Source organism: Canis aureus, chromosome 17 (assembly GCF_053574225.1).
Source record: "Canis aureus isolate CA01 chromosome 17, VMU_Caureus_v.1.0, whole genome shotgun sequence".
NCBI classification, from domain to species: domain Eukaryota; kingdom Metazoa; phylum Chordata; class Mammalia; order Carnivora; family Canidae; genus Canis; species Canis aureus.
The window spans coordinates 14,054,574-14,070,707 of NC_135627.1; the positions used below are offsets into that span (position 1 = coordinate 14,054,574).

General features: G+C 43.1%; 1 protein-coding gene across 2 annotated transcripts; it reads left to right on the top strand.

The window, feature by feature from the left end:
* Positions 1-217: 217 nt before the first annotated feature.
* On the top strand, positions 218-7,547 carry OXGR1 (oxoglutarate receptor 1). 2 transcript variants are annotated; one of them, XM_077854788.1, is made up of 2 exons: positions 218-311; positions 5,176-7,547. In XM_077854788.1, exon 2 carries the CDS (start codon positions 5,248-5,250, stop codon positions 6,259-6,261), a length of 1,014 nt encoding a protein of 337 aa, XP_077710914.1. In that variant the 5' UTR covers positions 218-311; positions 5,176-5,247; the 3' UTR covers positions 6,262-7,547. The 2 variants fall into 2 exon arrangements, with proteins under 2 accessions (XP_077710914.1, XP_077710915.1); XM_077854789.1 differs by lacking the exon at positions 218-311 and adding an exon at positions 465-618.
* The last annotated feature ends 8,587 nt before the right edge of the window (positions 7,548-16,134 follow it).

Sequence of the window (16,134 nt, forward strand, 5' to 3'; positions counted from 1 at the left end):
CCCCAGCCCTCCTGGGGCGAGAGCCCGGCTCTGCAGATACCCCCTCCCCTGGCGCAGTCTCGCGCCCAGCGGCGTGGAGGATGCCCAGGGATCCCCGGGAGTGCCAGCGGCCGTCCCCGGTCCCCGAGGGAGCCTGCGGTGGGCGGTCTGCCCGGGCGGGACCCAGAGCGCGCACCTGCCGCCCGGCTCGCAGGGGTGGGGTGGATGGGGTGGGAGGGGCGGGGCGGGGCGGCCTCGCTCCGCGGGTCCCCCAGGGCGCAGCCGCGCTCCGACGGCCGCGCGGGGCACAGGCGGCCGCGCACCGGGTGCAGGTGAGCGGAGACCCGAGCTGCCCGCGGGCGGAGGGGGCCGGGGGCGGGCACCTGCGCTGATCCCGGAGGCCGCGGGGCGCCCCGAGCCTGGGGACCGCAGCCCTGGGCACGTCTCTGCGGCCGGCCAGGGGGCACAGGCGGGCGGCGGGGAGGGGCCGACGCCTCCTCCGGGAGGCAGCAGGAGGACCCCGCGGGCCCCGCAGGGACGACGAAAGGCCAGGAGGGCCCGAGGTGCATCCCAAGAAGTTCCCGCCTGTCAATCCCATGTTGTGCCTTTTCCAGGACCAAGCATGGGTGTGCTTCCTTGGTAGGTGCTTTGGGGCAGAGAGTTCACCTCTGACCTGGTTGATTGTGGCTTCTGGATGCTTCCCTAGCTCTTACTGCATCTTCCTGGTGTTAGCCAAGTCCATAAAAAGACACTGCCCCACAGTCTCCCTCCCCGACCAGTAAAGGAACAGCCCCTCCCCTCTAGGCTTTGCTTTGCTTTGCTTTATTGTGCCTTGGATTTAATGATCAAGTTAAGTACTATCCCTAAACCTCCAAATTCTTTGTGAAATTTCTGTGTGTCCCTACATGTAGTTTTCCCAGGAGAGCTTCCGTAGATTTTATTTAAAGATCAAATAGCTAAAATCAGAGCTTTGGGCCCCATCAACACTACAAGTACTGACATCTTTAGGGTAACTGAGTGGCCTGTTCTTATTTGAGAGCTGGGGCTGAGGGAAGGGTTAGGGAGAGGGATTCCTTCAAATTCTGGGAGGACAGCATTCATGTACCTCTCACATTTGCCTGGGTTAAGGGTTGGTCTGTTTTTCACTATTATGAAATCAAATTAGTTTACAGATATGTAGAGCAGGAAAGGAAGATGAATCTTTGTGAATGAAATGTCTCTCTGCGGCTCTTCTTGATAACCAAATGCAACCCCAGCTGCAGTTTCCAAGGCCTCTGAAGGAATGTGAGAGGTGCCGTGTTTCAAGTTTATATGTCCCTGGTTTACTGGCAGCTTGAGAAGAGGAAAGAATGTTAACTCAGCCTTGAAATAGCACCAGAAAAACCTAGGGTGTGTGTTGGGAGGTAAAGGTACTCTGACGGGGTGGGGTCGGGGAAGTTGCATTAGGAGCTTACGGCAAAATTAACAGATAACCCTAGAAAGATCACATTTCACCATTAATCCCACTGTTCCCACCTCACGGGCAAGTGTGCTGTGACATAAAGTAGTCTGTGCTGCCACTTGAGTAGATATTATTTCTGGTCCTGTCTTCCATATGTGCTGAAGCCTGATATCCCCATCTCTGAGGGTCACGGGCAAGTTGGCATTTAGGGTAGCGGTCCTCAAGCTGTGTGTGTCCAAAACACTGATGTCCTGCAACTAACCTCAAGCGATCACAGTCTCTTCCCAATCTCAGAGAAAAAAAAATTAGAGCCAAAATGATATGTTTTTTTTCTTTATAAAATATGCCAAATCTGTGGTGTTTGCTTTTGCTTGTGTGTTATTTAGTTCAAACACATACCCGGTTACGTTGAAACGTAATGGATCATTATTTTTCATGTATAGAGTCCGTAATTCCAGGTGGTCTGTAACCTCTCTCTGATTGAGATCCACTGTTGTAGCAAAAAGTAGGGAACACATCACATTATTCTTCAATGTCCTTTGAATGTAAATGATTCTTTTGTTTACATGTGGCCCCCTGGGTGGTGGCCGGGAATTGCACAGGACCCTGGAACCTGCCTCATTCTACTTTGCTCACATCCTGAACAGTTTTGTCCACTGTTCCAAACTTGACCCTTATTTTGTAAACTCAAACCACTCTTTTGCTGAGGTTTATGGAAGAGGGGTTACATTTCTTAGTCAACCTCTCCTCCCTTACAATTGGTCATTCTGTCTTCATTAAATCGAACTGTTGTTTTTCAAAACAATGAGGTGGTTGTTTCTACCTACAACCTGTCTTTTCCTGATGTGATTGTTATTTAAAATGGCCCCATCACATGACCAGGGGCTTATTGGGCTGTGACAGAAATTATAATTGTGCTTCTTATTTAAAAAGTGGTTAAAGAAGCAAACTTTAAAAAAATAATATTTGCCACTTCATTAATCCTTCAGCTCAAGATAAAATTTTGCTGATGTCACTCATTGTTCTTTTTTCCAGTAAATATATATTGAGCACTTTCTCCGTGTCAGCCCTTGGGCTTCCAGGTGATTCCATGTTTCTGCTTTCAGAGAGTTGACAGACAAGCAGCGTGAGCTTGAACCAGGACTTACTAAGAAGTGATTTCTGGAAGTGCTGCCTCAGGGACTCTCTGACCATGACCTCTTTCTTTCAGGTTTAAATACTTGCACATGAGCCCATTTAAAGAACCTGGCCAAGGAAAAAGCTGTCTGCTGCAGTTTCCTGGGCTCAGAGCACCCCTGCTGGTCAGCAGTGCCTGACTCCTATCACCTCCAGTACTGTGTAGGTCATAGTGCTAGGAATATTGTGTCCAGGGAGAGCAAATTAACTTGACAAGGAGGGAAATGTTTGTTTTACATCTGTAATACACAGTCCCAGCGAGCACTGGCCTCTTCCCTGGAGGATCCTAACGGCTGCCCGGTGGCGTGTTTCATATCCCTAGGCTAGTCTTTCCCCAATCCATATGGAATAAAATCATAAATGTTTAAAGACATCCTCATCTGCATCCTGAGTGGGAACTGGAAGAGTGAATTCAAGGCCAAGAAACAGGGGAGGCTCCTACCGGTTTCAGATTAGTGAAGCTGGGCCAGTCTGAAATATATTTCTTTACTACACTGAGGGAAAGCTTGAAATTATAGATTTTGGCACCAGGTAATAGTAATGATAATGGCAGACAATGATATAACAGTATGTGCCAAGCATCCTTCAAAACACTTAATGTACATTAATATATTTACTCACTTAACCTCTCTCAACCCAAAGAGGTGAGTACCATTATCATTGACAGTTTAGCCCAGCATCACACAATTTATGATGTTTGATTTACTTAGCCCTTCCGGGATACAGTCAAATTCGACCTTGTGATTTTAGAGCACTTATCTCAATTCTTGCCTCTGCATTGTGAGAGGCAGCCTAGCTCCGCACACAGACTGCCCTAGTCTGTATCTTGGTTCACTCCCAACCAGCAGGGTGACCTTGAGCAAGTCACCACTTCTTACTGCCTCTATTTCCTCTGTAAAATGGGCGTGATCACAGAACTACCTTGCCAGGTGACCATGAGGACTGAATGGATTTATACACGTAGGACACTTAGAGTAGTAGTGCCTTGTACACAGGAGGCGCTATTATTTTCGTTATCAGCTACTTTTTCTTCTGGGCTTCATTCCCGCTGCTCCCTAATACAACAGCCATGCCGAGCTACTTGAGCTCCCCTGAGCCTTCTGAACTCTTCATATATCTCAGTGGCTTTGCACATGCTATTCCCTTTGCCCAGAATGTCTTTCCCTTCCTATTGCTACCTTCAGCTTAAATAGTCCTCCCTAATGACCTTCCTTTAGTGCCCTCCCCCCTTCACCAGGTAGCCATCCCCACGCTTCCTTGTGGTCTCAGGGGCTTCGTTCTATTCATCTATCAAAGGACTTAGTGATGAACAACTACCCAACATTTATTGAGTGCTTACCATGTGTTTTTCTTGCATATATATATATAGACAGCTCCATGTGGTAGGGTTATATTTCATTAAAATTATGTCCATGTCCATCTCCCCCGGTAGACTGTGAGAGTGGCTTATACATCTGTGTGTGTTATTCATTTTATATCTCTAGGAATTGGCAGAGTGCCTAATTAATACACAGTGGGCACTCCATAAATGTGTAAGTGGATGCATTTTACCAACATCTATTTACAACCAAATAAAAAGCTAGTTTTCAGTAATTCTTCTTTGAAATAATCTTCATGCTTTTCTCATCGCAGAAGTTCACTGACAGAATTTTAGAAAAGACTGATAAGTAAGAAGAAAGAAGTTCAAATCCCACTGCTCCCAGCCCTGGAGGGCTCAGCCATGTGCTTAGGGACACACAAGTTCTCAGCGGCGAAACTGAGAATCGAGGTCAGGCAGGCTGGCTACAGAGCCCAAAGCTCTTACCGCTGCGTGAATCTGCTGCTCGTCCTCCCCCCAGCAAACAAACATGCCCTCTCATGAACAAATTATGTTAGCTAGTAAAAAAGGTTGGAAGAGCAGACACTTGAAAATGAAATCCACCATACATACAGTGGGGCAAGGCATGAGATCTACATTTCAAAAATGGCCAGTATCCTGTCTTGTCATGCCCTCCCATGTCCTGTTCCATCACACATTTGGGGGAATCTGGTTGGAAAGGGCACAGTGAGCTTAGGTCGAATAGAAGAGAGCTTCTAAATCAGACAAACACAGGTCTGAACCCCAGCTGTGCCACTGGATGCCTTACCAGGGACAGGTTGCAAAACCTCCCTCAATCTTTGTTTCTTCTGTAAAATAGAGATAATAAGAAACACTTCTCAGCATCTTGTGAAGTTTAGAGGTAACACGATGGGTGCAGTGCCTCCCGCTCGATTAATTGTGGGTCTTGTTGTGAAGCCTCTAATGGTGACACCCTATGGCTTACCCAAACAGCAACCTTGCCAAATGGTTTTCCACATCTATTTGCATTTGTTTTTTCCAATCCTTCATTTTAGTTCTGGTGGTAATTTAACTTTTATATTATTATTAGATGTCTTGCCTCACAATAGTTTTCTTAGAAATTCAATCTCTTCTCCACAGGGTCTCTTTGAGATTAAAGAGAAAGAAGTGGCAAATTTAGGATCTTAGAGCAATTTTCATTTAAAAGAAGATCATTGTTTTCATTACCCCATCATTAATGTTTTCTATTTTCCTTTATCAGCGAGTTATTTCAAAGTCGATTTGAATTGCCAAACCGAACTCTTGTTTTCCTGCAAGATGAAAGGAGACAGCCATGAATGAGCCACTAGACAATTTTGCAAATGCTTCTGACTTCTCCGATTATGCAGCACCGTTCGGAAATTGCACTGATGAAAAAATCCCACTCAAGAGGCACTACCTCCCTGTTATTTATAGCATCATCTTCCTGGTGGGCTTTCCAGGGAATGCAGTAGCAATTTCCACTTACATTTTCAAAATGCGGCCCTGGAAAGGCAGCACGGTCATTATGCTGAACCTGGCCTGCACAGACCTGCTGTATCTGACCAGCTTCCCTTTCCTGATTCACTACTACGCCAGCGGTGAAAACTGGGTCTTTGGGGATTTCATGTGCAAGTTTATCCGCTTCGGCTTCCATTTCAACCTGTACAGCAGCATCCTCTTCCTAACCTGCTTTAGCATCTTCCGGTACTTTGTGATCATTCACCCAATGAGCTGTTTTTCCATTCACAAAACTCGATGGGCCGTGGTGGCCTGTGCTGTGGTGTGGATCATTTCACTGGTGGCCGTCATTCCCATGACCTTCCTGATCACATCCACCACCGGGACCAACAGATCTGCCTGCCTTGACCTCACTAGTTCGGATGACCTCACCACCATCAAATGGTACAATCTAATTTTGACAGCAACTACTTTCTGCCTTCCCCTGGTGATAGTGACACTTTGCTATACGATGATCATCTACACCCTAACCCAAGGACCTCACAATCACAGCTGCCTTAAGCAGAAAGCTAGAAGGCTAACCATTCTGCTCCTCCTCGTGTTTTATATATGCTTTTTACCCTTCCACATCTTGAGGGTCATCCGGATCGAATCTCGCCTGCTTTCAATCAGCTGCTCCGTTGAGAATCAGATCCACGAAGCTTACATTGTTTCTAGACCCTTGGCTGCCCTGAACACCTTTGGTAACCTGCTACTGTACGTGGTGGTCAGTGACAATTTTCAGCAGGCCATCTGCTCGATGGTGAGATGTAAAGCAAGTGGGGATCTAGAGCAAGCAAAAAAAATCAGTTACTCAAACAACCCTTGACATACTTCAGCTAGTTAACCATGAAGAAGGCCTGCTGAGACTTTAACTTCTAAGAAGTCCAGAATAACTCTCTCAGTGACTCTCAGTAAATATTGTATGTCCAGGTAACTATGTGCCAAAGCTAGGACTGGGCTACCGGGAGTTCTTGGCAACCTGTTTATTGAGATCTTCCCTAGAGTCAATGTAAGAATGGGACATGCGCTTATCAGTAGAAGATTCACATGTAGAATCAAAACTATTGGAACTCAGGGACATCTTGAAAAACATCTAGTCTCACCAACTTACTATATAGAAATAAAACTACTTGTTTTGGGGCATGTGGGTGGCTCCGTCCGTTAAGCCTCTTCCTTCAGTTCAGGTCATGATCTCAGGGTCCTGGGATTGAGCCCTGCATGGGACTCTATGCTCAGGGAGGAGTCTGCTGCTCTTTCTTCCTCTGCCTCTCCCCCCAGTCGTACTCTCTCTCTCTTCCTTTCTGTCTCTCTCAAATGAATAAATAAAATCTTCAAAAAAGAAAACTACTAGTTTTAGTACTTTTATAAAAATTGAAAGTTCACACACTTGACCCAGTTAACTTAATGCCAAGACTGGAGAAATCCACTCCTCTCACCCTTGGTTTCCTGTTCTTTCATACTGGGCCTGTCTGTATTGAACCCTTAGACTATCCAGGGCAGTACTTGTCTCTTTTCCAGTATTCTGTTTGTTTTCATTTCATATCTTTAAGACTTTTTTTCCTCAAAACTTTGCTTTGAGATGATTAAACTGTGTGTCTCACTAGGCTTTCATCAGTTTTGTAGATTCAAGCCTGCCAGTACAATACACTTGAGACAATTCAAAGATCTTGATGCAGGTGGCTGACATACCCATGAGATATTTGGGGGTATTGTGTCTTTATTGCTGTAGACCATTTTAAAAGTTGTAACTGAACTGAGAAAAATTACCAAGTTGTATTAGTGATTATCAACACATCCTGGGAAAGAAAGGAGGGGCCTCTTTAGGGGAATAGAAGTACTTTTAAATATCCTGTACATATTGGGTAATAAGTAAAATCTAACATTGTTTTGATTTCTGTGGAAAACCATCCCAGGAAACACCAATTCTCTTTAGATACCTTTCTTTTTTGTAACTCTCTTAAAAATATGTTATCTATTTATTGTAACAGCTAGAGCTATTTTTGAGTTATGTGTGTGCTTAATTATCCCTAAGTGTAAATATTTGAGAAAATGCCTAGTCTGGATATTTAAAACCTTAGTAAATGTGTTGAAACAATTAATAAACTAATTTAGAATCACTGAATAAGCTGGTAATATTTTTCTGTGAAAACGCAGCTTTACCACCATCATATTTACAGGAAGCTTATGTTCTCTGTGTTTAGGGAGAGAAAAAAATTTAAGAGTCAGTTTTAGAATAAGGCTGGAATAGATGGTTCAAACAGAAGAAGGAGTACCGTAGGAAGGCTTTATGACTTTCAGGTGCTTCTAGAACGTTAAATCTGACTTAGACCTGAGTGAGGACATTTCTAGGAGCCTGTGCCAGGCATGCAGGGGGAAGAAAGATGAAAACCAATGGCTCCGCATATGGGCGTTTCTGGATGATGACACTGTCTCCACCATCCACCTTCTGGTGCCTTTCTATAGCGTGAGGAACTAACCCTTTGACTGGAGGGCTTGACTTGCTCACACACGCTGGCCACACAGCATGGAGCAGCCTCCAGAGGTCCACTGGAAACCTGGAGGTTGTGTAGCTGTCCTCTCCTGTCTCCCAAATGCCCAGACCAGCTCTGGGACCCTCACAAATGTGTGGCCAGGTTAGCCTTTATACCGCAGCTATTTTTTTAAGGTTACTTATTTAGTTATTCCTGATAGACACACAGAGAGAGACAGAGACATAGACAGAGGGAGAAGCAGGCTCCCTGCAGAGAGTTCAATGCAGGAATCGATCCCAAGACCCTGGGATCACACACTAAGGCAAAGGCAGATGCTAAACCACTGAGCCGTGAGCCCACCCAGGCGTCCCTATACCACAGCTATTGTTATTCTAGCCCTGGACGCAAAACCCTTTCCTCTCCCTCTGTCTTTATCTTTCCTTATTTCAAAGATTTTGCCCGCCAGAAAAAAAGCTACCTCCAGTTCCCTTAGGTCTATCTCAACTTGTCCCTATAGAATCTTTTTTCCTTTTCTTTCTTCCCACCAATGTACAGAACAATAAATCATTTCCCTTTCTTTCTTTTTTTTTTTTTTTATCATTTCCCATTCTGATACTAATTCTTCCACTCTGTCTTTGGTCCTTATTCTGCTCTCTTAGGGACCTTGCTCTGACATTTAATCCTACTTTCTCAACTTATTAACATTTCTAATACCTTAGTTTGAGAACATGCATAATTTTCCTTTATCCTCAGAATACCTTCCCTTATTTGACTGTATTGTCCTTCTCTTATCTGACCTGCTCCCTGCAGTTATGGGTCAGGTGCAGAAGACTGTCTGCCCTCCAGGGTTCTGCTGATAGAATATAATCACAAAGATCCAAGCTAAATTGGATTCAAAGGGTCAGTTTTATTTTCCAAAGTAAAGAGTTCTGGGCTAATTGTGTTTGGAACCGAAGCCAAAAACAGAGATTGATGATACTTTCGAGACTAGAATGGGACCCAGATGACCTTGCCTCATACTTGTAGGCCAAGAAAGTATGAGGACAAAAGAGCAGAGTCTGGACTATCTGCCAGAGCGGGAGCTGCTCAGACTGTTCCCCACGTAAGGAAGCCATATTCAAGTTAGGCCCATTTCACTTGAAGGCAGGGAATCCAAAAACCCTGTTCCAAATTTTAGAAACACAGTAGGCCCTCCACTTTGTTTTTAACTGGATATCATGGAAAACTAAATGGTCAAAGAGGGGTGCCCTGGTGGTTCAGTGGTTGAGCATCTGCCTTCGGCTCAGGTCGTGATCCCAGGGTCCTGGGATCGAGTATCACACTAGGCTCCCCGCAGGGAGTCTGCTTCTCCCTCTGCCTATGTCTCTGCCTCTCTCTCTCTCATGAAGAAAAAAAAATCTCTTTTAAAAGATAATAAATAAATAGTAAGTAAATAAATGGTCAAAGAATTAGATAGAGAAAGTAGCAAAATGACCCCACGTATCCCTGACTTCAGAATTTCACCAGTGATCAACATCCTATTCTTGTTTCGCCTATCCTTTTCCACACTTTTGTGCTAGAATATTTCAAAGCAAATTGTAGAAAACATAATGGATTCACCTATAAATGCTTCAACATCTATCTCTTTCAAAAAATGGAAAACCAAAACAAAATAAAAAGTGATTCCTCAAGGGACGCCTGGGTGGCTCAGCGGTTGAACATGTGCCTTCGGCTCAGGTCATGATCCTGGGGTCCTAGGATGGAGTCCCACATCGAGCTTCCCACAGGGAGCCTGCTTCTCCCTCTGCCTGTGTCTCTGCCTCTCTCTCTTTCTGTGTCTCTCATGAATAAATAAATAGATCTTTTAAAAATGATTCCTCAATATTATCTAGTATCAAAAACTTATTTTCTTTCTTGGTTACCTCAAACATGTCTTTTTACTTTTTTTTTTTTTTTTTTCAAATCAGGGTCCAAACAAGGCCCATGTATCACATGGGGTTGAGAGGTCTATTAAATTTCTGTTAATCTATTAGATTTCCTTTCCTTTATTTGTTGTTATCTATTTTCTGAAGAAATTGAGTCATTTGTCCTGTGAAGTTTTCCTCTTTGTGAATTTGGCTGTCTTAATTCCATTTTGTTGCTCGTCATGTCCCTCCATGCCCTGTGTTTGGTGTAAATTGGAGTTTAGATGAGAGGCAGATTCTTTTTTCCCACCTTCTCTCCCCCCCTCCTCCCTTGTTCTCTCTCTTTTTTAAGATTTTATTTATTTATTCATGAGAGACACACACAGAGAGAGAGAGAGAGAGAGAACGAGAGAGAGAGAGAGAGAGAGAGAGAGAGAGAGGCAGAGACACAGGCAGAGGGCGAAGCAGGCTCCATGCAGGGAGTCCGATGTGGGACTCGATCCTGGATCCCGGAATCATGCCCTGAGCCAAATGCAGATGCTCAACCAGCAAACCACCCAGGGGCCCCTCCCTCTCTCTCTTTTGCCTTCCTCCTTCCTTCCCTCCCTCCTCTCATTCCTTCTGTTTTCTCACCACCCGAACAGTTCTCCACCTCAGAAGGGGCAGTGTCCATTTAACGATTGAGCAGGAGTTTCAGGATGCATCAGCCTCATGCTCGTACCCTAGAGATCTCCAGCCTCCTTTGCACTTTGTAATTCATCACTCATTGCTTATCCTTGTCTGGACCCACTAGGGCTTTCACAATGATGACTTTTTACAACTCTCACACTCTTCTGCTTTTGTTCATTATAGCTTCTCTGTAAAGATCTTTAACCTCTGTGTGTGTGTGTGTGTGTCTCATGAATAAATAAATAAATTTTTTTTTTTTTTTTTTTTTTAAAAGGAGGGTCAGCCCGGTTGGCTCAAGCGGTTTAGCACCGCCTTCAGCCCAGGGCCTGATCCTGGAGATCCGGAATCCAGTGCCACTTCGGGCTCCCTGCATGGAGCCTGCTTCTCCCTCTGCGTGTGTCTGCCTCTCTCTCTCTCTCTGTGTGTGTGTGTCTCTGTGTGTGTGTGTGTGTCTCTCATGAATAAATAAATAAATAAAATATTTAAAAAAGATCTTTAACCCATACACTGTGGTTGAACCATTCACTTTGAACCCTGACCCACTGATCAGACTTAGCTCCTCCTCCTCCTTTGGGAAGACACAAGTAAGGGATAAAAGACATCAGTAAGCTGCCCCTCCAGGGCTCCCTCCAGGAGAGGGAGCCTTACTAGATGGGCCAAATTTTTCTTTATCTCTTCAAGGTTCACAGGCATGTGTATGAGGCACAGGGTTAGAGCTGCACCCTTGGGGAAGGAGCTTGCCTTACTGCTGCCTCGCTTCTACAGACCCACCTGGGTGCCTCTGTGTGTCCTCTTGGACCAGAGCAGGGCACTTTAACTTTCCCCTAGAAGGCTCTGAAAGGAGGTAGAACAGACGTTAATAACTACAAGGCCATGTAGCACTTGAAGGTAAATCTTCACTTTCTGTTCTAATTTTATTCTTAAATTCTACCTAGCAAGGCCCTTGGATATAGTCCACCTGATGCTCCACGGTGAGTCCAGGTGATATCAAATGATACAAGGCCCCAATGCAAAAATCCCTGAAGGGTGAGAGCCCTTTCTGTTATTGAGTTCCTAGGAAGAAAATATATTATTATGCACATTGATCTGTTTTCTTTTGATTCTATTTCCCTTTCCATGCTTCAGTCTGAATATTATCTATTTATCTTTCATTAATCCTGGCTTGTACTGTATAGAATCTGCTATGAAACCCATGCATTGAATTCCTAATTTCAGATTTTGTATTTTTTTAATTTATGCAGTGTACTTTTGGTTCTCTTTAGTCTACTGCTTCCGTGAGGGTTTTGTTTTTTTTTGTTTTTGGGTTTTTTTTTTTTTTTTTTTTGGTCTTTTGATCTATTTTGTCCCTTTCGCTGTGTTTTCTAGAACTGAACAATCAGTTATTTTAAAGTCCATGTTTATTGACTCCAATATCATAAAGCCATTGGGTCTGCTTCTTTTGCTCACCATTTTACTCATGTTCATTGGTCGTGTAATCCTGTCTCCTTGCACGTCCATTAATCTTTGCCTGAATGACACAAATTGCTTTTGTAGGAATCAAAGGCGCTCCCCTGAGAGGTTTTTATTTCAGTTACTTTACTTTTCAATTGTAAAATTTCTTTTTAATTCCACTTCTCTTCTGAAATTTCTTCATTCACTAAATAAGTCATTCTTCTTTAGCTCTTTAAACATATTTAAATACTCCTTTAACATCCTCATCTGTTCAATCTAGCATCTGGTTTGTATTACTTTCCTCTGGATCCTGTGACATATTACGACAAATTTAGTGACTTAAAACAACACAAATTTACTCTCTTTTGGAGGTCAGAAGTCCAAAATCAGCTTCACTGGACTAACTTCAAGGAGCTGACAGTCTTAGACTTACTTCTAGAGGCTCTAGATGGGAAGCCATTTCCTTGCATTTCCCAGCTTCTGGACACCCGCCACCTTGTTCCTTGGCTCATGGCCCCTCCTTCCATCTTCAAAGCCAGCAGCACATCTTCCAATCTCTCTGACTTGTGCTTCTAGCTGAAAAATCTCCCCTGTCTGACTCTGATTTCCTGCTTTCCTTTTCTTATAACTCTTGCAATTACACTGGCCCACCCAGATAACTCAGAATGATCTCCTCATCTCAAAATCCATAACTGAATCACATCCTCCAAGTCCCCTTTTCTGTATAATGTAGTATATTTATAGGTTCCTGGGATTAGGACAAGGACATGGTTTGGAAGGCTTTTTGGCATCTGACCAGTGTTGTTTTTTTAAGATCAATTGACTAACATCACAATAGTAACAATGTAAAGTGACCCTGAGGTTGGTTGATTGGTTGGTTTCTTTCTTTCTTAAGATTTTTAGTTATTTATTTAAGATAGTAAGTGAGAGAGAGAGCAAGAGCATGCATAAGTGTGGTAAGGAGCAGAGGGAGAGGGACAAGCAGACTCCCTGCTGAGCATGGAGCCCAACTTGGGGCTCAATCTCACAACCCTGAGATCAGGACCTGAGCTGAAATGAAGAGTCGGAAGCTTAACTGATTGAGCCACCCAGGTGTCCCAAGGCTAGTTTCTAATTCCCTTTAAAAAATTTTTTTCTTGGCTGAGAAATACATTATTCTGTTTTGCACATCTAATCTTTTTTTAACTGAATATAGGATATTGCAAATACATCATTGTAGAGACTCTAGATTCTATTATTGTCCTCTGAAGATTGTTGGCTTTTCTCTGGTAGACACATCAATTACTTGCTAATCACTTTAAAATTGTGTTGACCTGATTTTCCAATTTTTAAAATAACAGATTTGTGAAAAAAAAAAAAACAAAAAAAAACAAAACAAGATGTTTTCCATACCCTTCTAATATACCTGGATCCAAATACCAAATTTCTCCTCTGGTCTTGACAAGACTTGGCTTTAGGCTTTTTTTTTTTTTTTTTTTCCCAAAGCATATTTAAAATAAAACTTACTCGGGGCATGGTCTTCACTAATACGATATGGTTTCCTGCTGTCTCAGCGAAATTAGTTATTAGTTGGTGAGATTTTTCTTTCCTGACTGGGCCAGAATGGCAATGTCCCCTAGAACTGCTTGAACACTCGTTTCTCTGATGCCGTAACAGCCTCTTGCTGGTGATCTCAAATGGTCTCTCCTTGCAAATACAGACCCAAGAATCACAGGGAATCTCCATATATTTCTCCCCCTACACTCCCCATGATTTTGTCACCCCTGGTGCTCTGCTCCAAATATTTCAGATGCTTCAGCAAAGCCAAGCTCTGGCCTCTACCTTCTTAGCTCAATGGGACCATTGGACTGCTGTCCTCTGCTTAGACTTCAGATCTCTGCAGCATAGTTCAGAAATTAACACGTGGACAGAGAGTCGGGGTGACTGTGGGGCTCACAGTATTGCTTTATCTATGATCCCAGTGTGACCACATTGGATCATATGTTTTGTCCAGTCCTATTGTTGCTAACAGTGGGAGAGCTGGTCCCTTCTGTTCCACTTTAACCTGTGCTAGATGAGGGAGCAGCGCCCTTGTAGGATGTCTTCCTGCCTCTCCCATTAATGCTTTCCACTATTCACTCTTCTGAAATGTGGGAGATTTTAATTTAAACATGGAGGTGGGGGCACCTGGGTAGCTCAGTGGTTGAGCATCTTCCTTTGGCTCAGGGCATGATCCCAGGGTCCTGGGATTGAGTCCCACATTGGGCTCCCTGTGGGGAGCCTACTTCTCCCTCTGCCTCTCTATGTGTCTCTCTTGAATAAATTTAAAAATCTAAAAAGAAATAAAAGAATAAAAAAATAAACATGGAGGTAGAAACGCTAATCTGCTCCCCTAAAATAACTAAAATATAATATATAATATAAAATATAATATAACTAAAATAATAAAATATAATATTTTATAAAATTTTTTATATATATGTTTTTATATTTTATATATATATTTTTATATATATTTTATAAAATATACAATATAATAATATAATAAAATATAATATAACTAAAAATAATCTGCTCCCCTAAAATAACAACAGAAACATAACTATAAAGATATTGGATAGTTTAGAAACTGAAAGCCTGTGGCTGAATGGTGAAGCCAAATGAAAACAAAGCTGGTCCCTCAGAGAATCCAGAGGCAGGCTAATGTAATCTGCTTAACTACAAAATGCTCAGGCATCATTAGAACTACCAGCTACTTCTCAGAGAGGGTTGTAAGTGGGGCTGGTGGCAAGAAGTTTAATTTATTTTTATTCTATTTAATTTTTTAAAAAGATTTTATTTATTTATTCACGAGAGGCACAGAAAGAGAGAGAGAGGCAGAGACACAGGCAGAGGGAGAAGCAAGCTCCATGCAGGGAGCTCGATGTGGGACTCGATCCTGGGACTCCAGGATCATGCCCTGAGCCAAAGGCACACGCTCAACCTCTGAGCCACCAAGCCATCCCAAGAAGTTTAATTTAAAGCCTGAGTTAGAAACGATGGCATCTCTAGATACTCTCCTTTCTCCGATGCAAACCAGTGACTGTCCGTTTTCCACACCAGAATGCAAACTTTTCATTTCAGGGAGGCTGAACCAGGAAGATTCTTGGGGGCAATGGATACAACTGAAGGCAGCAGAAAAGCAAGATCCTAAATATCTGATAGAAATATGTGCTCTGATATCACTGGTAACTCATGTTTGCATTTCCTAGCAGAATATTGGTGCGTTCTTCTCCACGGAAATGAAAATATGGCAAGAACCAATATAACTTAATAGCACTAGTCATGTGGTGGGCTCTGTTTTCACTGCTTTCTTTATGCACCCAGGGAATCTGACTTCAGAGCTACTGCAAAACCACTACACTTTCCTAACTTAATAAGAGGAGAGAAAATTCTAGATCCTAATCACTGGGGAACAGCTCAGCCCACTCAACCACAGGGCTGCCTCCTGGTTGACCCGCTTGTCAACCCCCTTTCTTTGTGCCTCACTCTTCAGAACCAGTGGACAACCACAAATAACAAGGCAAGTGATGAAAGCCCATCATAGAATTGGAGACCCCAAAAGGAACAAAAGGGGAAAAAGCGTGCAGGGAAACAGAAATACGCTAGGGAGCATAAGAAAATTTCAAAAAACCTATAAATCAATCCTCCCAGAGACATCTTGGAGACAGACCAGGAGGCTCTAAAGGGATGACCATTGAAAGAACAACAGAGAGCTCCTGGACACTGAACTGGGGGAGATTAGCAGGATCATGCCCCTCACCTTTCACTAACTGCCCATGACTTGGCAGGGACTTTGCACTGGGGAGTTGAGAGTTCTCCTGGCATCTTCTTTCAATTTATTCTAACTGTGTGATAACTGAAAGAAAATCTCAGAGACTGGTAGCAGGATGCCAGAGTAAATGCCTGATTTCAGTGCAGGTGAAGCATTCTCTGATTTTTTTGTAATTTTGTGTTCATTTCAGAGGTTTTCCTAAAAAGTTTCCTAAGGGCACCTAAACCATGGAGCTTCTTCAAATTGCCCTATTTCCTTATTCTTATTTTGCCTCTATGATTAGGTATGAAATCATAGAAGAGTATATGTTATGTGATTACATAATAGCATATAATTTGTTTTCTGGGATTTGAAAACATGCTCACAGCCTGAACACATTGTTTTTCTTTCTAGAAATGCTAACACTACCTTAATGTTTCTAAATGATGTAGTTTTTTGGATTAATCACAATA